The 27,425-nt window shown below is 44.2% G+C and overlaps 1 protein-coding gene across 1 annotated transcript in view; it reads left to right on the forward strand.

The window, feature by feature from the left end:
* LOC132590003 (MAX gene-associated protein-like) overlaps positions 1–27,425 on the forward strand; it is a 94,937-nt gene that overhangs the window by 44,720 nt on the left and 22,792 nt on the right. Inside the window, exons 16-18 of the mRNA XM_060262821.1 lie at positions 3,146–3,688; positions 10,719–11,015; positions 13,786–15,671. Of these exons, the coding sequence (XP_060118804.1) occupies positions 3,146–3,688; positions 10,719–11,015; positions 13,786–15,671 (2,726 nt within the window). The remainder of the gene's footprint in view (positions 1–3,145; positions 3,689–10,718; positions 11,016–13,785; positions 15,672–27,425) is intronic.

Genomic DNA, 27,425 nt, shown 5'->3' on the forward strand with positions numbered 1-27,425 from the left:
GCTAGCACACAAAGTTTTAGCTGGCTGCTCACAGGTTTCAGCTTCCTGCCAATAACAATGGGGGATGGGGGCACCTCCTTCCGAGGCCTATAGAATTGAACCCCCTGGTCCAATCTTTTTGAAACTTGGAGGGTTTTTTGAGGAGAGGCACCAGCAGGTATGCTGAGAATGGGAATTGAAAACAAATAAGCCAGTATCATAATGCCCCTGTATAAATCGATGGTGCGGTCTCATTTGGAGTACTGTGTGCAGTTCTGGTCGTCGCACCTCAAAAAGGATATTATAGCATTGGAGAAAGTCCAGAGAAGGGCAACTAGAATGATTAAAGGGCTGGAGCACTTTCCCTATGAAGAAAGGTTGAAACGCTTGGGACTCTTTAGCTTGGAGAAACGTCGACTGCGGGGTGACATGATAGAGGTTTACAAGATAATGCATGGGATGGAGAAAGTAGAGAAAGAAGTACTTTTCTCCCTTTCTCACAATACAAGAACTCGTGGGCATTCGATGAAATTGCTGAGCAGAAAGGTTAAAACGGATAAAAGGAAGTACTTCTTCACCCAAAGGGTGATTAACATGTGGAATTCACTGCCACAGGAGCTGGTGGCGGCCACAAGTATAGCCACCTTCAAGAAGGGTTTAGATAAATATATGGAGCACAGGTCCATCAGTGGCTATTAGCCACAGTGTATGTGTGTATATAAATTTTTTTGCCACTGTGTGACACAGAGTGTTGGACTTGATGGGCCGTTGGCCTGATCCAACATGGCTTCTCTTATGTTCTTATGTTCTTAATGTGGTGCCTCTACCTCAAAAACAACCCCCCCCTCCCCAAGATCAGTTCTCCATTTTAGCCTATGGGGTCCATTGACTAGAATGGTTCCCATAGTCTATAATGTAGCAAGAAATAATTTCTTTTTGCGCACCTCTATTATGCTTTTCAGTATGATTTGAAAGCTGTCTTGAGTCACAGGAAAAGTGGGATATAAATATTTGAATAAAGAAGTAGTTTGGGCAGGTTAATGACATTTAGTCAACTTCCTGTTCATTAGGTTAGGCAAACTTCTGACAGTAATTGTTCCTCATCTGTTATATTTAACTTGTAAATTCATCAAATTTCACACACAAAAACCACACCCTAAAGTAGACTGCAAGAGGGTCCCCCCCCCCGCCCCCGTTCTGGTATTATTTCTAAGGCTCAGCGCAGGGCGAAGCTCCAAGGCGAGGTCTACCAATATAGTGGGCTGGGGTGGGTACAGTTCTACAGAGACCAGGTCTACCATTGTAGTGTAAAGGAGTGGCTAGACTTGTTTTCTGGAGGCTGGATCAACCAAGATAGTAGAAAGAGGCCCCCATAGAAGACATTTTCTGTAGTGAAATCTGACTTGATTATTTTCTCTTAGGTTTAAATTATTATTAAAATATAGTTTAAATAATGCATTCTGAGATTTTTACAAGCTTATGAAAATAATCTTCTATTAAAATTTATATAATAGTCAAATGTAGACTCACTCTCAACTTTAGTGCTACTAGCTTTTTTTGCTCACAAGGTAGAATTTTTGTTCACAACATTCTGGAGCTTAGAGAGAACATTGATAACGTCTTACTCATCCCACTGGCAAGGTGTTTGCAAGGGATGGCTCATTTGGGTCCTGCTCTGGAGTGTTTGCTGTAGGTTGACACAAAAAGTGGGTCTTCTTATTCAGTTTGATCATGGTCCCCATTCTAGAGCCACACTGGTTGTTGGCAGCAGGTTTGAGCTGGAGCCACCCCCTCCATTCTCACTATCTTTTATCTCAAAGGTGGCTCCCAGGGAGGGTGAGAGGGTTGGCCCTGCTCCATAATCATGTTGCCAGTCTGCAGAGGGAGGGAGGGTGGACCCAAGGAGATGCAGCCACCCACAACCATACAGGTAGCTCCTGGGCAGTGCGGGAGGCTTGGCCACACATAGGGACACACAGCCACCTTTCCCTCTCAGCTGGACAGGGCAGGAGGGTTGGCAGTGCACTGCAGTACAATGCAGTGCCCTACAGCCACCTAATATGTGGATGGCTCCTAGGCCAAGGCAGAGAGAGTTGGCTCTGTGTTCATCTGGTCATTGGAGAGAGGATATGCCCAGCCAGGGACACATCTGTCTACAACTGTGCCAACAGCAGTCCTGTCACCCTTGCTTCTGGTGTGGATGGGGTGTTCATCCCGTAGAAATCCCCTGCAAATTCGCTGTGCCAATAAGCACTGCTAGGTCACATAGCATCGATCCTCTCCATCCTATGACCCAGAACTTACACTTGGCAACATTTCCCCGGAAAGCACTTTCCTGGGGGCACCCTCTTTGGCAGGCTGTAACTTGGATCACCAAGTCAAGGCATATAGGTGTGCATCCCAGAGAGGTCTGCCATGAGTTCATATCATATCAATAACCTTTATAGGCATAATATCCAACCTGACAAGGAACAGTTTATCCATCAGTTAGCAATTTGCAAATACATTGAGCATCTCCTAGATGCTAGATACAAACATTTTGCAACAGTTTCAATTACCAGTTGGTTCTGAGTCAACTGCCAGAAGGCAATTTGACATTTGTCAGGTTTCCCTGTTTGCTCACTCAAACAGGGGTCAATGAGAATGGGATGCAGGTCAGAATAAAAGGTATAGTATAGGAACACATGTTCTAAAGTTTCTATCTCTGGTCACACACAAGTGCACAGTCTTCACTTAGGGAGTTTGATGCCTCTAGCTCGCACAGGATTCATTATGTATACTCCAAACCCCATGCCTGACATTTCCCCATAAAGCAATTTCATGGGGGGACCTTGTTTGGGGGTCTGTAACTTGGACCCCAAGTCAGATCTTTCCCAAACTTGGTGGGTAGACAGAGAAGAGTCAACTGGAGATGCCCTATAATTTTGGATCCTCTAGAATTCAGGGGGTGGGCTTGCCCCCTACTTCCCAATCTTCCCAAACCAGTTTGGTTTGGCAGAGTTGACTGGGTTTGAGTTTGGGGCATGTCCCAAACCAGGTTTTCCTGGTTTGTGCTCATCCCCAAGTATTAACTGTGCTGTGTCAGAAAAACGTGGTCTTGGGTTTATGCTGGGGTATAGAGAGGGAAGAAAACTTAGATTTTGACCTTGTAAGTCTTTATTTTCAGCTGCTCGGCCGTCAGTGGATAGTTTGCCCTCTCAGTTGATTATGAATGCAGTTGGAGCTCTGCAGCAGAAGATCCCTGGAGTTAAAATACTCCAACCTCTGACAGGACCACAGAAATTTAATATTAAGTCTACGCCACTGTTTCCCAGCACGAGTGCTATTACTATTGCTGCTACTGATATTACTGTGACATCACCTCCTGTAACTGCTTCTAGCCATTCAGAAGCTACCTGCTCTTCTGGCACTGCTTTAGCGAATAGTGGTGGAAAATCTGAAAATAGCTACCATACCACAGCCTCCCCCACAACTACTATGGCTACTGTTACAATAACAAAATCTACTGGAATAGCTGCACCAATTGCAACTGTTGCTTTTCCGAAGTCTGTAGTAGCCACATCAACTGTTCCAGTTTCTGCAGCACCTCTGTCCTCTGTTTTAACAACTGCATCACCTGCCACAGTGACTACACCAGTTTCAACAGCTGACTGTGTTCGTACCATACCATCAGGAATTCAGACAAGTCCTTTACCTAACCAAAAACCAGGTATGATTCCTGTTGACCAATTGTTGCTACAAGCTGGTTCAGTAGTTAGTTAGGCACTATACTAGGTTCACCAGCCTGCTGTAATAGGGGACTGGGATGGCTAATATGTATGAAAATGTTACCAGGTGACTTTCCTATGTGACCTGATAGATTAGTGAGCAGCAGTAGACCTTGGTTTATGTATGAGTAAAGAGAAGATTTTGCTTAATGACTTAATTCTACAGCCAGAAATTTCTGTCAGATGTTTTGAAGTACTTGCAGCTTCCCTCTTAGACCCAGTGTCCTGGTAGCATAGTAATAAGGGAGCTGGTGCCTGGCTCCCAAAAAACCTGGTTCCAAGGCTGACAACACCTGATAGTATGTAAACCTTTCAGGCAGTTTTCTAATGACTGAAAGTTAAAACAGCAGAAGTTGCTTCTGTCAAAATTAAGAGATTATTGAAAAAATGTGTCTTATCTGATAACTGTGTGTTACCCTTGAACTTCCTTAAATCATGATCCTGTCTTCATGCCGTTAATTATGATTAGAACTGTGGCTGTAAAATTGTACTTCTATCTATGGAGGATGGTATCCTCTTACTGTGGGTTATGCCTCCTACTTGCTCTGCAAATTAATTGGATAACTTCCAAGTCCATCTGAACACAGATCCCCAGTCCATATCTTGACTTGCTTGTGGTTGAACAAGCTTCCAGCAACAAGCTGTCTTCACAAGGACTTTTTCCTTGTTTCCCCTAGTCTGCCTAAATGTCTTAAAAATCCCCTGTCCCTTCTGTGGCTTTGCAGTTGGTGTCAGATGCAGAGAAACAAGTTGCTTCATTACAGCAGCAGCCTTCTCCCTTCAAGTCACTGGCAGCTATCATTGTGCCTGAGCCCAGCTCCCCAGGGTACAGGAATAGTTCTTGAAACTGGCATACCTCCCTCCATTCTGAGGACACAGCAGGGCAGGAATGGCAATGTACTTACCAAGCTGAGGTTTTTATTATAATGATATGTATATGGATGATCTAGTGACTGTAATAATAAATTCATTCAGTGACACTAGCTCTCCCTGGGGCTTCATTGTCACCTCAAATTGCCCTTAACAGTGGCTCAGGACATTGGAGTGTGATGGCTCTCAGTGACATTTATACCCTTGTCATTGTCACTCATGTCCTTCATCATAATAATCTGAATGTAAGTAATGTGTCAGATCATGGGGGAGGGGTAAACTTTGGAGGACTTGCCAAGGAAACTGCCAGCTGATCTCTTGTCTTAGGTGGTATTTCCCTGTACCCTGGATTACCTAGGGAATGTTTAAGGCTGTGAAGGAGGGACTCCAACAAAAAAGGGAAGGGGAAGATAGCAGAACTACAGAAGAACAAAGGGAAAATCTTTTTCTCCTTCCCTTCCTCTAGATACAGGTGGGGATAAAAGAGATTCCATCATTCCGGTATCATTCTGCTGAGGGTTCAGGATCCACATCTCCAGACCACAAACCTTGACTGGGGTGGAGACTCCAGGAGCTTCTTAATGTGCCAGTCTTGGCACTCTTAGCCCTCAGATGTAGCATCCATTTCAGCCTTGGCATTCTTAGTGGATGCAAGCCAGATGCAATACAGTTCTTGATGAACCATTTTCCACTTTTCTAGCCAAAAATTATGGTGGTCCACAGAAAAACTGAACTTTCTTTTTCTTTGGAAAGTCTGCTTGGCATGACCTCGTCCATGGGGTCGCAAAGAGTCAGACTCAACTGTGCAACTGAACAACAACAAAAATACATTTGGAAATTTTTCTCTGGAGAAAAGCAGTTCCATTTCTGAAGCCATTGCAGCTATGCTCTCATCCCTCATCAACCATTTAAAGAGCATTGTGAAGTCCATGATTTACCTTGACACTATAATCTCACTCAGACGTCATCTTCATAGTTCCCTAATGGCCAAGAAGACCATAGTTGTATCTGTTAGCAATGGGAGTGTCACTTACAAGGATCATCCCACTCGTACATTACATCCTTCTTTAGTGTCCTCATTTGCACCCAATCTAGACAGGTTCCACTTCTTTGCTTAGATATTGAAAGGAAGGACTATGGTTACCCAACTGAGAGGACTCCAGAGGACTATGGTTACCCAACTGAGATACCGGGCATCATTTTGGCTTCTGGACATTTTTGATACATGAAACCCATTGGAATACCTTTACCAGATGGTCGTTCGAGAGTGTATCTGCAGTCAGTAGGGATTTCAGAAGTTTTTTAGATTCTCCATGTTGACCTAAAGAAAGATCTCTGATTTAATGTACTCAGGTGCCTAACTGCTCTGTCCTCCATTCTCAACCCAGCAGGAGGCATCGTCACTCTGTTTTTTCATATCCAGCAGGTTCTCAATTGAGTGTCCCTCTCCAGTAAACCTACAGAATACTGATTTCTTTCTTGGGACCTCCTTGAGAATCTCAAAATGTTACACAAATCTCCTTTCAAACCTCTCAAACTGATTCCACTGACAATTCTTTTCTTCTAAGTGGGTTTACTAGTGGCCATTATCTCAGCTAGAAGAATACAACCTCTTTGCAGTCAGTCAGTTGAGAGCTTTGCTCCTTCCAAGAGGACTCCATCATTTTGAAAACAGATCCTTAATCCTGAAAATGAACCCAGCTTTTCAAAGGAATCAGCAGATCCTGGATGTTAACTTTGCTCTCTCAGATCTTACATCAGGTTCACTCTTCCATTGGTTGAATTTCTTATTCATCTCATTTGACCTAGGAAGCACAGAGAAGAGCGGCACCGAATCCATAATAGCCCTTTTTGTCTTCTTGGCCCGTGAGGTCCAGTATCCCCTAACTCCCTAAAGGAACAGCTCCATCTTCAGTCTTCTCCTTAGTATGCCCACTGACAGGGGTTCTGTAGGATGGGTACATAAGCATTCCTCTCTTCTGCAAACTAGATGTGCCTCAGCTGACGTGGTCTTCTTCAACAGATTGTTCCTCAGTAATTCCTGCTCATTTCCCAATGGGGATTATACAGCTTTTCAGTATTACACAATAAGGGTACCTTTCACCACTTACAGAGAACAAAACATTGAATTTATAGTGAGAGTATCTTCTCATCAATGGATTGGAATCTGTCCTTCCCTGATATTGTTGGCTGTTGAGGAGTTCTGCAGGGAACAGCCTCCTAAAGCTTAGCTCTTGCAACATAAATGTATCCTATATGACCTGTTCTGTATTTTGGTAGCTTTATCTCTATAGGCTTTTCAGTTAATTCTTGGTCTGAGCGACTTCTTTGAGGTTTCTTTTGTTAAGTCTAGCTGGTATAGCTGTCCAAATAATTTGCATACACCCTGCTTCAGAGCAAATAGGGAGGCATAATTCACAATAAGGATATCTTCTAGCTCACTATGAAAAGAAACTCTCCTGATAGTCCTGTGTTTTGTTCCAGAGCCATCCAGATGTATTTTGGTAGCTTTTCATGGTTCCTCAAATAATAGTAATAATGAAAGATCATATATTCCTGTCTTCTGAAACATGCACCCACAGTGCAGTATTTAGGAGTCTTGTAAGTCCCCCTCCCCAGCTCATGGTGAAGCTAAAGAGGCCATGCCAACTATTCATTCAGAAAATCAATCAACAAACATTAACAGAATGAGAAACTTAAAAGTGCAACCGCCAACTACATATCCACTATACTTACCTTCAAACTCAAAAGACAAGTAAGGCCCTTAATCTCAGAAACTACAGGGGGTAATTACTTTCACAGAAAATTCTTTTTTCCAGTAGAAAATAGGAAAATTTGGGGGGAGCACTGGGGAAAATATCTATTTTTCCCCCTTTAGGAATGAGTGAAATCAGACAAGGTTTTATTCAAAATATGAAGTATGAATTTTTAAAAAGTAAGACTACAGGATCAGATAATTCTGTTAGTATAATGGAGATGTTATTTTTAAGAAATTTAAATAAATGTTTTGTCATTAGTCTATTTTACAACACACTATTAGTGTTTTCAAGTGTTAGAAAGCAGGGTTCCTGACCATTGTGCCCATAGGCACCATGGCACTTGGCACTAATTTCCCTGCTGCCCACCATGTTTTTCAGAAGGGGGGACACTGGAAGGCAGGGCCTGTTGTTGGCTGCGCTCATACAAATGACAATGTTTATGATGATGATGATTTATTTATATTCTGCCCATTCCCCCATAGGGGCTCAGAGCGGAGAACAACAGAAATAATAAAATCACAACAACATAATAATAAAACTCAGTTACAATATTCAGTGCACAAAATAGTCCAGTAGGAGAATATAATGTAGTCTAGCAGGACAGTACAACAAATCAGCGCAGTAGGGTATTACAGTAGTGCAGTAGGGGAGGCCAATCGATCTAATGGATAGATGCCCGTTGCCTCACCCAAAGACCTGGCACAACAGCTCCTTTTTACAGGCCCTACAAAAGGCTAGCAAGCCAGGTAGGGTTTGGATCTCCATAGGGAGCTGATTCCATCAGGTTGGGGCCAGGACCAAAAAGGACCTTGCCCTGGTAGAGGCAAGACGGGCATCTCTTGGGCCGGGGACAGTCAGCCTATCTTGGGAGGCCAAACGAAGCGACCTCCGGGGCATATACAGGAAGAGATGGTCCTGCAGGTATGTTTGTCCCAGGCCGCGTAAGGTGCAACCTCTGGAGGATCAGGAGAATTGATCTGCACCTGGGGGATTGTGGTTCCATTTCCTCTTCAGGCTTTGCTTTTATTCCCCAATATTTTTCTTCCTCCCTCTCCTCCTCAGGTTCTTCTTCATTTTTCCCATACTACAGTCCTTTTTGTGAAACAAGAAAGGGGAGGTATTGTGTTTTCACTCTGCTTCTTGTGGAAGCAATGTTGGGATGGTGCTTACCACTCCCTCTCAAAATTCCAGAGGTGCCTGCAGGCTCCAAAAGATTGGGGACCCCTGTTACAAAGTTTAATTTACTATCTAACTGCTACTAGATATTGTCAATATATAAGAATATTTCTGTCCAAATGATACTTTTTTTGTTCACTGCAGAATTTGTTTTCTACCTTCAACTTTCCTCCCCTTACCTCTCAGACAGCAAAAAATTAAGATATATGTGCTATGGTGGCATAGGATGTAGCTGTTTTTTGCAAGGGAGTTCACCATCATCCAGAGCGGGTGACATGTTAAATCCCAAGTCATTCCCTTTTCTCCTCTGCAGTATTTCTGTCCTATTTAGATTAAGCTTCAGTTTATTCCCTGCATCCACTCCTAAAGTGCCTCCAGGCACCAGTTTAGATCATCCAGAAGCACAGGATAGAGCTGAGTAGGGATGAGTATGAACCTCATTTTTATGGCTTGATGGCTTGTGGCTGAACCACAAATCAGTTCACCAGTTCACAAACCAAACTGGTACATATTGGTTTGTGAGCTATTTTAAGTTTAAAGCAGGGGCTTTCCCACTGCTCAGCTGTTTGGTTCAAATGGATCTGAGCCATTTAAACTCTGCTTTTTGCTCCCCACCCAGCTGTTTTTTATAACTCTGCTTTCTGCTCTTTACAAACTGCATCAAAATTTATGGATGTTCATGGCAGTTCTTCAGTTCACAAATATCACTTCAGAAACCACAAACCAACCAAAATTTGTGACAAACCTTAGTTTGTCAGCCAGTTCGCATTCATCCCTAGAGCTGAGCATCATCCGCATTTCAGTGGCACTCCAGCCCAGATCTCCTGATTTTGTCTCCCAGTAGTCCTCCCTGCCTGTCAAACCAATGCTAATGTATCATCAGGTACCCTGGGGGATAAAGTTAAGAGAGGTTAACCCACCCCTTAGATAAGTCTCAGTGATATGTACCAGGTCAGTCCTCTCATCCAGAATTAAATCCTGTATGAGAGGACTGACCTGGTACATATCACTGAGATTAAATCCTGGATGGCTGCTGCTTTTCTTGTGTCTGCCCTGACATTTAGCAGCAGGATTTAGTAGCCTGGTGGATTGCTGGTATGGTTACTCAAATCACTTTGGCTGGAAGAAAATCCACAAAGGGCAACAGCAAGTCAATGTGTATTGTCACTTAACCAGCCTGCTCTTCTCCCACCCCCCTTCGCAGCATCCTATAAATAGTAGCACAATCTCTCACACCATTCCATCTTCCCCAGCATATTTATCCCACCAGCAGGCAAAGGAACAAATAAACAGCAAACATAAGACACCACATGTAATAATCATGATACAAAAGTCCAGGCCCACCTCTCACCTGGATCTGAATAAAATACTTACAGAAAACCAGCATTCACCAGTTTAACAACAAACCAAAAAAAATGGCATGCCCTCACCCTTCTTTCTCACAGAACAACAGGCCCAAAACCTCACTTTTCTTTCTGGGTTGGTCTCCCTGCCTCAATATAGCAGATGGTGGGCAAACATTGCCACTTCATTGCTTCTTCCCTTACACCTAGGGAATGACATTTTATGTTTTAAAACCAGTTTCATAGGAAGATAAAAGTACTGAATTTATTTCAATTTTTCCTGAACTTTTATTTTTTGGGGGAAAGTGTGTTTTTATCCCCTGTGGCTTCAAAATTTCTGAAAATGTTGCATCTTTTTATTTCTCTTCTACTGCTTTCTAGATTTATTTGGAATGTGGACTGATTATATTCCATACATGTAGTAATTCCTCAGTGGAGGAATTGATGTGAAATGAGCATCTTGTTTTTGGAAAATAAATAATTTTATGGGGAGCTTGAGTTTATTATGCTGACTTGTTTAAATGTGAAGGAATGCTAGGGGGAATATTTTTTAATCCATGAAACCACCCTTATTACAGTAAACTGTGTTGTACCCTTGGCTATTAAGAAATAATTGCTGGGAACAAATGGGGGAGGTTAAATTTATTTTGTGACATACTGGAAAGTTTCCTAAAAATACCTGGCTAGCCACTGCTGGGCCTTTTATATTGGAGTAGATTGACATTTGATTTGATTAATCCCATTGTTATTTAGTTAGACTAAAATCACAAACTTAGTATTGGTATATGTATGAGTACTAAGTTTGTTGTTTGCTAATATTGCAGATGCTACACCTTTATCTCCAGTTACAAGCCCTCCAAGATTATCTCCTGGAGCAGAGAAACGTATGGGACCACGACTACTTTTAATTCCTGTACACCAAGGGTCTCCTGCATTGCGACCTCCGCAAAATACACCACTTGCTCAAGGAAAAAGAATGATTTTGCAGCCTTTAAGGAATCCTGGTGGTGTAAATCTCTATCGACATCCCAATGGGCAGATTATCCAGCTGGTTCCTTTGCATCAGCTCCAGCCTGCGGGACCCCAACCCAATCTTCCTCCTGTAATGTTCCGTAATCCAGGTAGAGCATTAAAAAGATGGTTATGCTTTCTGAGATTGAGAAGAAACTACCTCAATTAGTATAGTCTCTTAGAATTGTCCATCTGTTTTTCCTGGTGCATAGGAATACTGTGCAATGGAGAGAAGAATGTTATGTCTTCTTTCTTTGCACTGGTGTTATAGCTCTGAGCTGCAGGTGCCCTTGCACCAAAGTAGTAGAAGAATGGGGGTGGCTTGGCTTTTATCACTATTATAAACCAGGTTTTCTCACATGATAAAAATAATCTGTTCAGGGCATTAATACTTTGTATTTTAATATTTTTCTGTTTACGTGTATGCTATTGTGCATTATAGTTCAGTTTTTATTGTGACTTCAAACTGATTTATTCAAAGCGGTGCTGTGCTTAACTGGTAGTAGTGTTTATTTTTATAGTTATTGTACACTTAAAAACTGATACTATGTTGAAGTGTTTAATGTTTTTAAAAATGTTTCAATGAAAAATCTATCTAAAAGCCCCTGCACAGTATAGTGTCTCTGCCATAACCTAAAGTACCGCATTTGCAAATGCTTAGCATTTGTGGTACTGGAGTAGTGATTGGTGTAGTGATCAAGTGCACAGAGTCTTATCTGGGAGAACCAGGTTTGATTCCCCACTCCTCCATTTTCAGCTGCTGGAGTGGCCTTGGGTCACATAGTTCTTCCAGGGTTGTCTGTGAAAGGGCAACTTCTGTGAGAGCCCCACCTATCTCACAGGGTGTCTGTTGTGGGGGGGGGGGGGGAGGAAGATAAAGAAGATTGTGAGCCACTCAGAGATTCAGTGTATGGTGGGATATAAATCCAATAGCTTCATTTTCTTCTACTTTTGTCTCCTTTCCAGTGTTTTTTGAAGAGACTTTCCTTACAAAGTTTCTGTTTTTCCTTTGTCATATCTACATTTAAGGATTGCTTATCCAGTCTCTTCAGAGATCAAACAAATAGGACATAAAAGCCAAGGCCTTCACCTGATCATGCCTCCTAGTTTTTGAAGGTTTGCTGCCTAGTTAGTATGCCTGGTAGTCATTGAAGGGCTCCATGAATCTGTAATCCCCTTTGAAAACCATCAGTGCTCATGGCTATCACTACATCCACTGACAGTGAAATCCACTAATTAATCACTCATTGAGGACTTTCCTTTTGTCCATCCTGACTTGTCCATCAACTTCATTAGGTGCCCTTGGCTTCCACTATTATTTAAGTGAGAGAAAAAGTTCTCTCTCTCCATTTCATTACCCCATACATAATTCTATAAACCTTGGTTCTGTCTCCCCTTATTCACCTTTTTTCTAAAGATTTTCTAGTTTTTCCTGATTATGCTCTGATCCCATAATCATCTTGGTTGCTCTCTTCCGGTTCTGCAGTATTTTTTTGAGATGTTCTGATCAGTACTGCATAGAGTATTCCAAATGAGGCAGTTCCATAGCCTTGTACAGAGAGCATTACAGTGCTCTCTGTTTAATTTTGAATTCCTTCGTTAATAATCACCAGCATGGAGTTTGCATTTTCACTGCTTCCACATGCTTGAATTGACATTTATGATCAAGTTTTCTACTATGACTTTATGAAGTATATATAGGAGAGGGATTTATTTTAATGGTTTTATAATGTATTTTACAGTATATTTTTTAAAACTTGTTAGCTGCCTTAGTGGCCCCTGTAAGGCAGAAAGGTGGGATTTAAATTTTAATTTTCCCTCTCAACCGATTGTTTCATTTTACCTTGGAGGGGCAGGGGAGTGGTCATAGTTAAGTGATAGAACATCTGCTTTGCAATATAGAAAGTCCAAGGTTCAATCCCCAGCATCTTCAATTAAAGGTTCAAGTAGCTGGTGATTTGAAAAACATTTGTCTGAGACCCAGGGACAATACTGATGATATCCCCACCTGCCTCAAAATAAGGAGGCTTCATGAGTTCATTATAATATAACCAGTGGTTCAAGGGGAAGATTTGACAGAGGGAACCTTGACTCTTGAAAGCTTATGGCCCTGAAATCTTGTTGGACTTTGAGGTGCTGCTGAACTTGGATCTTGCTTTTCTGTTCCAGACCTATATGGGTACCTGCCAGAAATACTTAGTTTCTTTACATGACTCTTCCATATGTGTTTTAAGTCTGCTTGAGATGCCTAACATGCATTCCTTTTCTGTAATGTAAGTAGGTAAGAAGCCTGTTACAGTGTAACAAAAACAAGTGCCCGATCAGTGTTAAAATGTCCAGGGACAAAACATAACATAAATTTTAGTGCAGTAAATGTTAACAAAAATTTCACATGGATTTTCTTTGCAACTAATGCATACAAAGACATCATATAGATATAGGTAACATGCAGAGTGTCATCAGAAAGATTATTTTATTTACCACTAGCACAAAGCTAACCTGGCTAAAATGGCTACAAGAAACTTGGACCTGGGAGCCAGATAAAGATTGCAAAACAGAATATAGTAGGGGAAGTCCTACAGTTCCAGAGCTCTTCAGCTATACACTTGACGAGAAGCTGGTTTTTGCAAATGGTGGCCAGCTAACATGGGAGTTGACATTGTTTGAAATTGGGTGGCAATAAGGCTTCTCTTAAGTATATGGAAGGTGATACTAGACAATTAAAGAGTTCTGATGTGGTTCCGTTTGATCAGTTAAAGTCAAGTAGAAAATCTGGAGCTGTAATGTAGAGTCCTGCAGACTGTTAAATCTGTGCCTTCATCATATCAAAAACAGTGGCAAGGACTAATGCATTTTGTCTTTCTCACTCACTTGTTACAGGATCTGTTGTAGGAATCCAGTTGCCTGGACCTTCAAAATTTCAAGATGCATCTGTATGCCAGTCCACTTCAGTTACATCTGTGACCACCACGGCTACTTCAGTTTTGTCCATGAATCCTTCTCCTCCTCTGGCATCCCTGACCACAGAGACCCCCTTAGCATTGGCTGTCACCCCAACCACCACAGCCACTCCAATGTTGCCTGCACCACATTCATCTTTGTCTACGTTCCCTACTACTGGGGCCAGTTCAGCTTTGTCAGTGCTTCCTGCTACTGAGGCTTCTTCAGTGTTACCTGCATCCTCTAGTACTGAGGCCACTTCCATGTTGTTAGCACCCCCTACCATTGTAGATCCCTTGATGTCACCTACATCCAGTTCTACTGGGGCCACTTCTGCTTTGCTCCCATCTCCTTCCGTAAACCAGACATTGCAGACTCATAAATCTGTGCCTGCACTTCCTGTTTCAGCTACTCAAGGGACACCTGTTATTCCTCCAGTATTAGTTCCTCTGTCTCAAGCTGGCACTCTGACTCTGAGAATTTCTCCTTCAGGACTAAAAAGCACTGCATCTGAGACTGGTGCAGATTCAAAGATTGTTGGACAACCAAGTAGTACATCTAGTCTAGTTCCTCTTCAGACTGGCAGTTTTTCATTGCTTCAGTTTCCAGGGCAAAAAAGTGCCTCAGATTCCATGGTGAAACAAGTTGGGTCTTTTGAAGTAAAAAATAACAGTGAGAGAGACAAGTTCCATGCTGTTCATATAGAAGAAAAGACATCTTATACAAAAGCAGTTGAGGCTATTGAGTCAGATATCACAGTGTCGAATATCAAGATGGAAGAAAATGACATGCCAGCAAAAAGAACAGATTCCCACTCTGAAGGGATCATATGCAATAGAAATGTTGTTGCTCTAGAGGTGATTGAAAGGGATGCAGACAATGTTGAAAAATTATCAAGCGGGGCTCCTAGCTCCCAGCCTGATGCTGTATCATCAGACCACTCCTATCTTGGTGAGAAAATAAAATGTGATGAAATCAAGTTGAAGATTAAGAAGAAACAGAATCTCAAACATTCTGAAGGTACCCATGATGAAGTACCATATAGTTCAGAAAATGTTTCTGAGGACATTACAAATTTAGAAGGCTCAAATGAGGAGCAAACACAGTCTGTCAAAACGCAACATTTTGCTACTAATTCAGGAGGAGCTGAGCAGACACATTTGGAAATGGAAGAGATGTTTGTTGATGTACAGTCCCAGAAACCATGGGGTAAGCACAAAATCCACATGGAATCTAGAGAGAAGCTGCAGAAAAAGACTAAATCACCTTTGAGTCAATGTGAGAAGAAAGATCTGAAAGCACTGTGGAGAAACAGAAAGCCAAATGGAGACAATGTTACTGCAGTGGAGAGAGGAAGGGAAGAAGAGAAAGGGAAACCCAAAGTCAATAGTGCCAAAACTCAAAATGATACATCAAGAAAAAAGTGTGTGGATAGTGCTCAAGAGTCTTTAGCTAAAAGAGATGCAGATTTTCAGGTGAACTGTAGCTCATCTGCTCCTAAAACAATCACTACTGGTTTTCAGGAAGATGGTCAGACTGTTAAAGATAGCCTTTCTCAAATCAGCAGGCCTTGTAGCAAAACATCTACGCGGTCAGTTTCTTTAGAAAATCAAAACATGGATGCTGATCAATGTGTTGATAAATTAGTTAGATGCACAAAACAGAGTACTGTGAAAACAAACCACTGCAGAAAAGATTGTGCAGATATTATTGACATTACCATGGATGACACAGACAACGATGAAAAGACTGATGATTCTGCAGACGAGACAGTTGATGATATATCTGGCTATCGAAGTGAAGATGTAGTGAACATTGAAACACTGGTAAGCTTATGCAGTTCTTTGAAATGGAAAGGGGAGTTATAATTAAATGATTCTGATAAAAGAGAATAATTGTCATGCATAGTGATAAAAATATCCTAGTGGTATGGTATGATGCCTCCTTCCACTTTCCCTCTCTCAGCAGAAAGATTTTCTCTCCATTTTTCTTTAACTTAACTGGCACTCGAGACGTTTTTGTATTCCAAATTAAGAGGAAGGGTCAGATCATGAAATCGGGGGTAAAATTTTTAAGTTAACTCAATATAAATAACTGAAGTAAAATCAGCACATGCTCAGACTTTAATTCTTATGTTTCAGGCCAATGAGAGGGTTTTTTTTCCACAGTGACTTAAATCTTTATGTTGAGAGGCTTTTGGTCCAGTGTTTTCACAAAACACTTCAGAACACTTTGAGTATTCTCTAACGCTCTTCGTTTCCAGTATACTGGTACACTCTTTCGAATACTCAAACCCCTTCTCTTGAAACACCAGTACTTGTCTTGAGTTTTTAACTAACTCTTGTCTCTAAAGGCAGTTTCTAACCACACCATACCAGGGACCTCTGTACTCTTCAGAGCTATCACTCTGTTTAGACTGGATAGGGAAATTTCTTCTCTCTCTCTAGAAGATGTATCCCCTTTCCTGGGACCAAACAGGAATCTATGTTAACTACCCACATCCTTGCCAACTTTCCCCATTTTTCCTGTCTGTATTAAACTGCTCTCAGTCAGGGCTGAATTCCGAACCAGTATTTGACTCTTTTCAGCTCAGGCGGAAATCAGACTGAATTCTCCTCAGCATCCAGTTCTCAAGCCTTTCTGCTCAGCTCATGGTAACTAATTACACTCCTTGGAGCAGCCTGTCACTCGGGGCCGGTCTTGCCACTAGGCAAACTGGGTGCCCCCCATGTGGTTATCAGTGCAGGGGGGGGAAGGATGCCAGAAGTTAGCCTTGACTAGGGTTACAGATAGTCTAGGGCCTGCCCTGCTGTCATTTAAGGCTCTTTTGTTTCTGTGAATAATAAACCCTTCACAGTCCTTCATTCTGTTTACAGAACACTTCTAAGTTTTTTAAAAATACAATCTGTTACATATGGTTATGAGAGTTTTCAGAATCATGGCACTAGGCTTTTGAAAATGTTATGAAGCACTCTACAGGGCCAGCATCCAGAATTTGATTACTGTTTCCTAAGAATAGGAGGCCGACACTGAGGTATTTCAAATATTTTCCCAACTACATATTTATTCAAATACATCTGCCCTGTTTTTCTCCCCAGTTATGACCCAAGGTGGTTTATAAAATGCAGTTTGTTTGTTTATTGAAGCTAAATATTGTTTGTTGGGGGGCTGGTAATCTGAAATATTATGCAAAAGACTGGAGCAAAGGTGTCACAAAAGAAAAAAATTCAGATTCAACTGCGTGTCAGAACTTAAGCCTCACAACCAGCTCATGGAAGCTTAAATATGCTGGCCTGCAGGGTCTTTTCAAGAAGAGACAGGGAGGACCAAGATCCAAGAGTGCTACTTTGAGCAGCAAGACTGCAGCATAGGTCCTGTTCCAGAATTACCAAACAACAACATATTTTAAAGTATTTGTTGAGGTCACTATACTTACGGACAACTTTGTCACTGTTATAAATGCAAGTGTGAGGGACCGTCAGGGTCAGCTTGGGGGAAAGTGACCGCTATGATTTTTTTCAATCACTTTCAACCAGTACCTCAGGCACACCAAATAAAATCCTGTCAGAAAAATAAGTACCAGGCATTTTCAAATTCAAAACCAAAAAGTATATTTATTGATTTACAAAAAGCCAGGGAGGGTATGAAATAATTATTTAGCTATAAACTAAATCAGTTGGCAGGGAGGAGTTCAACTAAACAGAAAATCTCTAATCACCAGTGATGTTGGCAGGCTGAAGTATCATAAATTATAACATTGGCAGAAGATAAAACAAACTAACAAGCAGGCTTAAGATATATAAACTAGCAAACAGGCAGGCTACCTTAGCACTAGGGAAATACTCTAATCAGAGCAAGGTTATCAAATATTAGCATGCGTTGGTCTTAAAGGCGTTTTCTTTCTATCTCTCCCTTGCAATCCAGGGAACTCTTGCTATTTCCTTCCTTCCACGGGATCAGAAGGGGAAGGAGCATCAGCCAATAGAAGGAAGAGAGGCTTGGCTCAGTAACCTTGCTGTGTAATTGAAAGCCTGGCAAAGCAAGCTTTCCCTCCCCCTTCCTCCCCAAGGGACTTCAGCCAATGGAGAAAATAGAGGCTTTGCTCTGTAGTTCGCATGTGATTGAGCAAGCCTGGCAAAACAAGTTGTGATGCAAAAGGAAGCAGATAATAGCCAGTTGCTTAGGGGCCTGATAGGAGTCCTCCGGGGGCCTGATTCAACTCCCAGGCCGCATGTTTTACACCCCTGGCTTAGAGGAAGCATTGGTTCTAAGAGGTTTTTAGTTGGTGAAAAATGCATAAGTAATATTTCAGCTAAGTCCTGATCCACAAATGATTGTTAAGTGACTAGATAACTTATACCATCTCCATAGAAATATTCTCTTGTACTGTGAGCAGCAATCCTTAAAGAAAAGCTGATTCACTGAACTTTGTAATATTTAGGTGTTTGCTGCTTTTGTTACTTTAAGTGATATTAATATGATATAGTATATTTTACTAGTTTGTAAATATTACAAAATCACTTGATGATTTCACAGATTCATCGGTTGTGTATGTCACAGGATTTTGTTACTACTTTATGATCTATGTCTGTTGGTAGAAGTTGGCCTGCCAAAATCAGATTTGTTTCTGGGATACCTTTTGAGAGATAATCCTAGTAGTGGGTGGGGAATTGTCGCATGTACTACACTGTTGCAGGCTGCTTCAACCTCAGTGCCTTCTCAGCGGTCTGGCAATGGCAACTCAGTTTTTAAGTATTCTTCTAAGGACTCTTGCTTCATGCACCACATCCTCTCCCCATTGTTGTTCAACATTTATATGCACCCTCTCACCCAGTTAGTCAAGAGTTTCAGGCCAGGGATCATCACTATGCAGCTTACACCCAGTTGTGTCTATTGATGGATGGATGGGTGGATGGATACATATCATCCCAGAAGATGTGACCAGTTGTCTGGACGCTGTCATGGGATGGTTAAAGCAGAGCCCTCTGAAACTGAACCCATCAAAGACAGAGTTCCTATGGAGGCTGGAGGAACCTAGGTTGGGGAATTCACTTTCCTACTCTTGATGGAGTACAGCTAGTACCAGCTCCCTCTTAGATGCTTCCTTTTCATTGGAGGCTCAGGTAGCAAACACAGCCAAGGCAGCATTTTTCTTTCTTTGCCAAGCCAGACTTCTGGTCCCCTCCTTGTCCCGTACAGACCTGGCCACGGTGATCCACACAACAGTCACCTCTAGATTAGATTACTGTAATTCACTCTATGTAGGACGGCCCCTGAACTTGCTCCAGAAACTTCAGCTTGTCGGAATGCAGTAGTGTGGGTCCTTACTGGGACCACTTTGAGAGCACATATACAGCCTGTGCTCTATTAGGTGCACTGGCTCCAGATTGAGTACAGAATCAGTTTCAAGGTTTTGGTACTTATCTTCAAAACCCTAAACAGTCTGGGCCCATCATATCTATGGGACGTCTCCCTATATATCCCCCCAAAGAGCATTACACTCATCTGGTAACAACATACTGGTAATCCCTGGCCCCAAAGCAGTCCAGCTGTCACTTACCAGGACTGGGGCCTTTTTGGCTCTGGTCCCAACCTGGTGGGACTCTCTGCCTAATGAGATGTGGGCCCTGCAAGACTAGGTTCAGTTCTGCAGGGCCTGTATGACAAAGATGTTCGACCAGGCATATGGTTGAGGACAGTGATGGTTATCAGCTGGCCTCCCTTTTCTTTCCACCTCTCTTTGCCCACCTATGATACATTGTTGGGTGACATCTGACATAGTAGGTGATGGCTTAGGTTTTTAAAATGTAAATTTGGGTTTTAAAACTGTAATATTGATTTTACTGTATATTTAATTGTTGGAAGCTGCCTGGAGCCTTGCTTAGCAGGAAAAGGAGCAGGGTATAAATTGAATTAAATAAACAATCTCTCTCACACGCACACACACCTCTGCCTCTCTCTCTCCGTCCATGTCCCTGCCCCCCCCCCAAGTCATGGCCCAGAAGTCAAAGCATCATCTGTCTGTGATTTCATTGGCCTCTTTGAAACTAAAGATCATGTGTGAGCTATTATGCTTCTCTCCACTCCTCTGGTGCTGTTATCCACTGCAATGTGAGTTTGCAAGATAAATTCCAGTGCCACTATGTTAGCAGGTATCCCATTGCTATCATTGCCTGTCATTGAGACCTCTCAAGTTCCTTTTGACTCAGTATCAGAAGGCCAGTTTGAGGAGTGTCTACTTAGATAATCTTGTCCATTGGCTTCAGTGCCATGGTCTCTTCAGGATCAGTTACTGCTCTTATCTTAATACCAGAGGACTTCCAGGGCCTTTTCTTCTGACTTTTGGTCGCAGTCCCATTTGTCTTTATCTTGGAATGGAGAGACTCATGTAGGAATCACTAATCTTGCTGTCAAGGAGGACACCCTCACCTGAGTACCCATAGTGAGACTGAGTCACTGAACAGCTGTCCCATCATGCCAGGAATGGTATCATCCATGTCTTCCATCCATTATAGAGATGTATTTCTGTGAGATCCTTTACATCCTGTCTTGTCACTGCAACACCAGAGTCTCCTTCTTCACACACTATCAACTCCAAGATTTTGGCCTTTGGCTGTGGTTTCAAGACTGATTGATTGGGTCAATATGTGTTCTGGTCGAGAGAAAGAGATTGAGTTTCTTGATGCTCTCAATGACTGTGCTATGGAGCAGATGGTCTCAGAACCTACCAGGGGTGGGGCGATCCTGGATCTGGTCCTAAGTAATGCCCAAGACTTGGTGAGAGATGTAAAAGTGATTGCGCCGCTTGGGAACAGTGACCATAATGTTATTGATTTCACTGTTTGTATAAATAGGGAGTTGCCCAAAAAGGTGGGGACTTCACTGTTTGTATAAATAGGGAGTTGCCCCAAAAAGGGGCACTTCTTGTTCTGCGCTGTGGCAAAAACATCCAACTGCGGGTAGCCCCAAAGTTGGAACACTGGCTCTAGGAACCTCCAATGCAGTTCCCATTCGTGTGGGGAGGCTCCCCCCCTGCTGAGAAAGTCCGCCTGTATGTTGAGGACCCCCGGCAGATGTGTGGCCTTTACAAAAATGTCCCACTGGAGGCACTCCTCCCAGAGGTCTATCGCCAGCGAGCATAGCCTGCGAGACACCGTCCCCCCCTGTCTGTTTATATAGCACAGGGCAGTGGTGTTGTCCGTAAGCAATGCCACAGTCTTTCCCGCTAACAGTGGGCGGAAAGATCGAAGGGCGAAGTGAACCGCCAGCAGTTCTAGATAGTTTATATGGCACCGGCTCAGTTTTGGTGTCCACTTGCCTCCCACACATAGATCTTCCAGATGAGCTCCCCACCCCCACATGGAAGCATCGGTAGCGATGGTCACTGTAGGGGTCGGCAGATGAAAAGGAGCCCCTTGGCAGATGTTGCTCTCTACTCCCCACCATTGCAGTGAGCGGAGAGTCCCCAGTGGAATGGTGAACCTCTTTCGAGGTGAGTCTCTGAGAGGTCGAAAATGGCGCAAGAACCATAACTGTAGGCCTCTCATGTGCAGTCTTGCGAAGCGTAGCACGCTTGTCGTCGCAGCCATCAACCCCAGCATCCGCTGGAGCTGCTGGGCTGTGCCCCACTGCCGTCTTCGAAGAAGCTGTACCAGATCGATGATGTCCTTCGCTCTCTGCGAAGGAAGAAATGCTCGATGCTGCTGTGTGTCCAATAGAGCCCCTATGAACTGGACTGTCCTTGAAGGAGTGAGATGGGACTTCTCCAGGTTGATCTGCAGCCCCAGGGTGCCGAGAAGGCGCAGAGTGATAGCAATGTGTGTTGTGAGACTCTCCCTCGACCTCGCCACAAGAAGCCAGTCGTCGATGTATGGGAAGACGACGACTCCCTGCAGACGAAGATGGGCAGCCACCACACTCATCAGCTTCGTGAACACCCGAGGGGCAGTAGACAGTCCAAACGGCAGGGCCCTGAATTGGAAATGCCGAGCACCCACTGCAAACCTTAGGAAACGCCTGAACGCAGGATGAATGCTGACATGAAAATAGGCATCCTTGAGATCCAGGGTCGCCATCCAGTCCCCTTGATTGATGAGGGGCAGGATTGTTTGCAGCGTGGCCATTCTGAACTTCTGGTACCGAATAAATTTGTTCAGACTCCGAAGGTCCATGATAGGCCTCAGGCCCCCGTCCCGTTTGGGGACCAGGAAGTAGCGGGAGTAAAAACCTCCTGTCCTGGCCTCCAATGGAACTTCCTCTATGGCTTGTTTCTGTAGGAGGTTGTTCACCTCCGCCAGCAGAGGTGGGGAAGGGGGAGTGGTAACTACCACGGACTGGTCTGGGGTCTGAATAAATTCTATTATGTAGCCCTCTTTCACGATGGACAGAGCCCACCTGTCTGTGGAGATCAACTCCCAGGCAGGCAGGAAAGGGCGTAGACGGATGGAGGAGTCGACAGTGGGAGCGATGACGCGTGCCAGCGGGAAGTCAAACCCCCTGCTTCTGTGGCCGGGCCCCTTTAGACTTATTAGAAGGCTGGCCCCCGTAACGGTTTCTGCCGTTACCGGAGTAGGATGGTCGTTCGGGCTGTTGAGAACGAGGACGCCACTGCTCCGGGGAGAACTTTTGGTACGGTTTTTTGGACCAGGGTTTGGACCATTGCTTGGATTTAGGGGACTTGGAGGACGACTGGACACCCAAGTTCCTAGACGTCTTGACACTCTTGTCAAACTCTTGCAGCGCCGTGTCAGTTGTGGTGCTGAAAAGTCCATCACCCTCAAAGGGTAAGTCTTCAATAAAGGTCTTGGTGTCCTGATGAAGTGCCGTTGACCTGAGCCAGGAGTGCCGGCGGATGCAAACTGCCGAAGTAATAGCCTTGGCTGAAGCCTCAACCATATGTTTCGCCGCGGCCAGCTGCTGTCTGGCCACAACGAGGCCTTCCTTCTGCAATTTCATTGCCGCCGTCTTCTTGTCCTCGCTTAAAGAGGAGAGGAAGGGGGAGAGCTGTTCCCACACTGCATACTGATATCTGGCCATGCATGCAGCGTAGTTGGCCACCTTAATGCCGAGTGCCCCCGCTGAATAGACCTTGCGGCCCATTACGTCGATCTTCCTGCCCTCCTTGTCCTGCGGGGAGGAATGCACCTTCCTGGCCTTCGATGAGGATGAGACCACCACCGAGTTCGGACGCGGGTGGGTAAATAAGAATTCGGCCCCTGCCTCCTGGACCCTGTACATATGGTCCAGCCGTTTGGAAGAGACCGGTGTCGAAGAAGGCTTCTTCCAAGGTTCCTTGATGGCCTGAAGGATCACCTTGGTGACCGGCAGGGCCACTGCAGTGGACGTGTTCCGTTGCATGATGTCAAACACGTTGTCATCCACTACAGGCTCCGGCTGAGTCACAGGCAGTTTGAGAGTAGCAGCAATTCGCCTCACGAGGTCTCCGTAAGACTTAAGATCCTCCGACGGCGAAATCGGGAGATCTTCCGCCGTTTGGGGACCCGGTGAGGGTTCCAACTCCTGCTCTTCAGTTTCCGACTCCGACGAAGAGGAGTCTCGCTGGGTAGAGTGCTCCGAGAGCATCGGGGTCGACTCTCGAGGTGGAAGCTGAGTCAGCGGTGGTCTTAGCGGGGTCTCGATCGGAACCAGCTGACGGTCTGGGGGAACCGAAACCGATGCCGACGCCTTCCGGGATCAATGCGAAACCCTCGACATCGAAGAAAACTCCGACGCTTGCTCCCAGTCCGGATACTCGTCGGGGTACCAACGAACGGATTCATATCTGGAGTAGGGAGGCTGCCACCTGCGCTATTCCCATGGTGGTATCGGGAAGCGCTGGAGAACGGGAAATCGCTCTCGCCTCTGTCGGGGCTTGAACGGCGGGTCTATGACCGGTGCCGAAGCATCCACCTCCGACGCCGAATCACTGATTGACCGCCGACGGGAGCCGGAAGATGAGGACCGTTGTGTGAGGTCGATCTCAGGCTCGTGCTCCGACGCCGACAGCCGACGGACTGATGGACTCCGAATCGGAGAGACCCGCGCCGACTTTGACGGTTTTGTCGAAGTCGATGCATCGCCCGACGGGGAAGGAGTGCGGGGTCGCTTGCGCTTCTCCTTCGACTTCGCCTTCTTAGGAGCTCGGGTCCCCGAGTCCTCTCGGCGTTTCTCAGCGGGCGTACTCAAGCCCTCGTGGGAACGGTTTGTAGCGCCACGCTCCTCCGGCAGATCCAAAGTCAATATCGGAGCGGCATCGGCCGATGCGAGCTCCTGTGCCGGGGTGTCGGTCGACTTCGGTGCCGATGACTCCATCGGTCGATGAGGCCGAAGCGCCGATTCAGTCAGTGCTGCCGATAATCGAGCCGCGCGGTTCTTTCTAGTCTGTTTAGAGAACCGAAGGCAATGCGGACACGACTCTACGTTTCTCCAAGGCACAGCAGGCAAAGGGAATGTGCGTTTCTCCAAGGCACAGCAGGCAAAGGGAATGGCCGTCCGGAGGGGCGATCTTCTTGCCGCAAGCACGACAGCGCTTGAAAAACCCCCAGCGACTTTCCATAAGCAGCCGCCCGAGAAAAAACTCTCAGTTAAAAAACGACTGAGAGAAAAAATGGGGGAAAGCGAAAGCGGAGCGCCCCAAGGGGCAAGGCCGCCAGACAAACGGAAAAAAACGCTTTTTTTTTTTTTAACTAACCACTATCTAACTATCTAACTATACACTATGACTAAGGAACTATTTACACAGCGAAACGGGCAAAAAACGAGAGAAGAAAAATCTCACCGACCGGGAAAGCAGAAAGTGAACCTCTCTAGCGCGGCGGTCAGAAAGGAACTGGCGGGATTGTCGCGCGGGCGCTGGTGGGCATGCGCAGTGGGTCGCGTGCGCATGCTCACTGGCGCCGAGCACGAAAAAATCCCGGGCTTTTTCAGTTACCGATTCGGGGATCGGCGCAGGCGCACTATCCCATGAGTGTGAAGCACAGAGACCACGAAGAAGATCAATTTAGTGTCATCCGCAAATTTGGCCACTTCACTGCTCACTCCCAACTCTAAATCATTTATGAACAAGTTAAAGAGCATGTGACCCAGTACCGAGCCCTGCGGCACCCCACTGCTTACCGTCCTCCACTGCGAAGACTGCCCATTTATACTCACTCTCTGCTTCCTATTATTCAGCCAGTTTTTGATCCACAAGAGGACCTGTCCTTTTACTCCATGACTCTCAAGCTTTCTAAGGAGCCTTTGATGAGGAACTTTATCAAAAGCTTTTTGGAAGTCAAGGTAAACAACATCTATTGGGTCTCCTTTGTCAACATGTTTGTTCACCCCCTCAAAGAAATGTAACAGGTTAGTGAGGCAAGATCTTCCCCTACAGAACTCATGCTGAGTCTTCCTCAATAACCCGTGTTCATCAATGTGCCTACTCATTCTGTCCTTGATAATGGTTTCTACCAACTTTCCCGGTATTGAAGTCAGACTGACTGGCCTGTAATTTCCCGGATCTCCTCTGGAACCCTTTTTAAAGATGGGGGTGACATTTGCTACCTTCCAGTCCTCAGGAACAGAGGCAGATTTCAATGAAAGATTACAGATTTTTGTTAGAAGATCCACAAGTTCAACTTTGAGTTCTTTCAGAACTCTCGGATGTATGCCATCCAGACCCGGTGACTTATTAGTTTTTAATTTGTCTATTAGTTGTAGGACCTCCTCTTTTGTCACCTCAATCTGACTCAGGTCTTACAACACCCCTTCCAATATTAGTGGTTCTGGGGCGGGCAAACACTTCTCATCTTCCACGGTGAAGACAGAGGCAAAAAATGCATTCAGCTTCTCAGCCATTTCCCCATCCTCCTTCAGTAATCCTTTTACCCCATGGTCATCCAAGGGCCCCACTGCTTCCCTGGCTGGTTTCCTATTTCTAATATATTTGAAGAAATTTTTATTGTTGGTCTTTATGTTTTTTGCAATATGCTCCTCATACTCCCTTTCTGCCTGCCTGATCACAGTCTTGCATTTGATTTGCCACTGCCTGTGTTCCCTTTTATTAATCTCACTTGGACTGGTTTTCCATCGCTTAAAGGAATCCTTTTTACCTTTTACAGCTTCCATTACTTTGTTTGTTAACTATGCTGGCCTCTTCTTATACCTGTTTGTGCCTTTCCTAACTTGTGGTATGTATTTTATCTGAGCTTCTAGGATTATAGTTTTAAATAGTCTCCAAGCTTCCCCAAGGGTTTTGACCGTATTTATAATAATATAATAATAATAATAAATTTTATTTGTACCCCGCCCTCCCCTGCCGAAGCAGGCTCAGGGCGGCTAACAATACGGTGCCCCATGGTGCACCAACAATAAAACAGTTACATTGAAAACATTAAATTAAACATTAAATTAACCTTAAAAGCCTGAATTAAAACAATTAACTAAAACATATTATAACGCTATCCTTGACATTTCCTTTCAGTTTCCTCCTCACATGCCTCTTCATCTCAGAGAATTTACCCCTTTTAAAGTTAAATGTGGTTGTGGCGGTCTTTTTGGGCAACTCCCTATTTATACAAACAGTGAAATCAATAACATTATGGTCACTGTTCCCAAGCGGCGCAATCACTTTTACATCTCTCACCAAGTCTTGGGCATTACTTAGGACCAGATCCAGGATCGCCCCACCCCTGGTAGGTTCTGAGACCATCTGCTCCATAGCACAGTCATTGAGAGCATCAAGAAACTCAATCTCTTTCTCTCGACCAGAACACATATTGACCCAATCAATCAGTCTTGAAACCACAGCCAAAGGCCAAAATCTTGGAGTTGATAGTGTGTGAAGAAGGAGACTCTGGTGTTGCAGTGACAAGACAGGATGTAAAGGATCTCACAGAAATACATCTCTATAATGGATGGAAGACATGGATGATACCATTCCTGGCATGATGGGACAGCTGTTCAGTGACTCAGTCTCACTATGGGTACTCAGGTGAGGGTGTCCTCCTTGACAGCAAGATTAGTGATTCCTACATGAGTCTCTCCATTCCAAGATAAAGACAAATGGGACTGCGACCAAAAGTCAGAAGAAAAGGCCCTGGAAGTCCTCTGGTATTAAGATAAGAGCAGTAACTGATCCTGAAGAGACCATGGCACTGAAGCCAATGGACAAGATTATCTAAGTAGACACTCCTCAAACTGGCCTTCTGATACTGAGTCAAAAGGAACTTGAGAGGTCTCAATGACAGGCAATGATAGCAATGGGATACCTGCTAACATAGTTGAAACTCCACTAGGTAAGGGCTGTTTAAGCTCTCGTGCTACCCTCTAATAAAGAGGATAGGAAGCTGAACAGGATTTGAAGAGTCTACACCTTAGAGGTACTATCTCTCAAGGTTTTTTCCTACCTAGCCTGTCTTATGGAGGAAGATTTCTTGGGTCTTTGATCCATTTCCATGAGGTTGTCTTTAAGGAAGAAACCTTATGCCCCACATGGTAACAGCTGGTGTCCTCAAACATATAGTAAATTGTGGTAGTAAGACAATTTCCCCAGTAGTTCTAGAAGTTCTTTGCTTCATTGGTATAAGAGAAAAGGTCCATAT

This window comes from Heteronotia binoei, chromosome 21, assembly GCF_032191835.1.
Source record: "Heteronotia binoei isolate CCM8104 ecotype False Entrance Well chromosome 21, APGP_CSIRO_Hbin_v1, whole genome shotgun sequence".
NCBI classification, from domain to species: domain Eukaryota; kingdom Metazoa; phylum Chordata; class Lepidosauria; order Squamata; family Gekkonidae; genus Heteronotia; species Heteronotia binoei.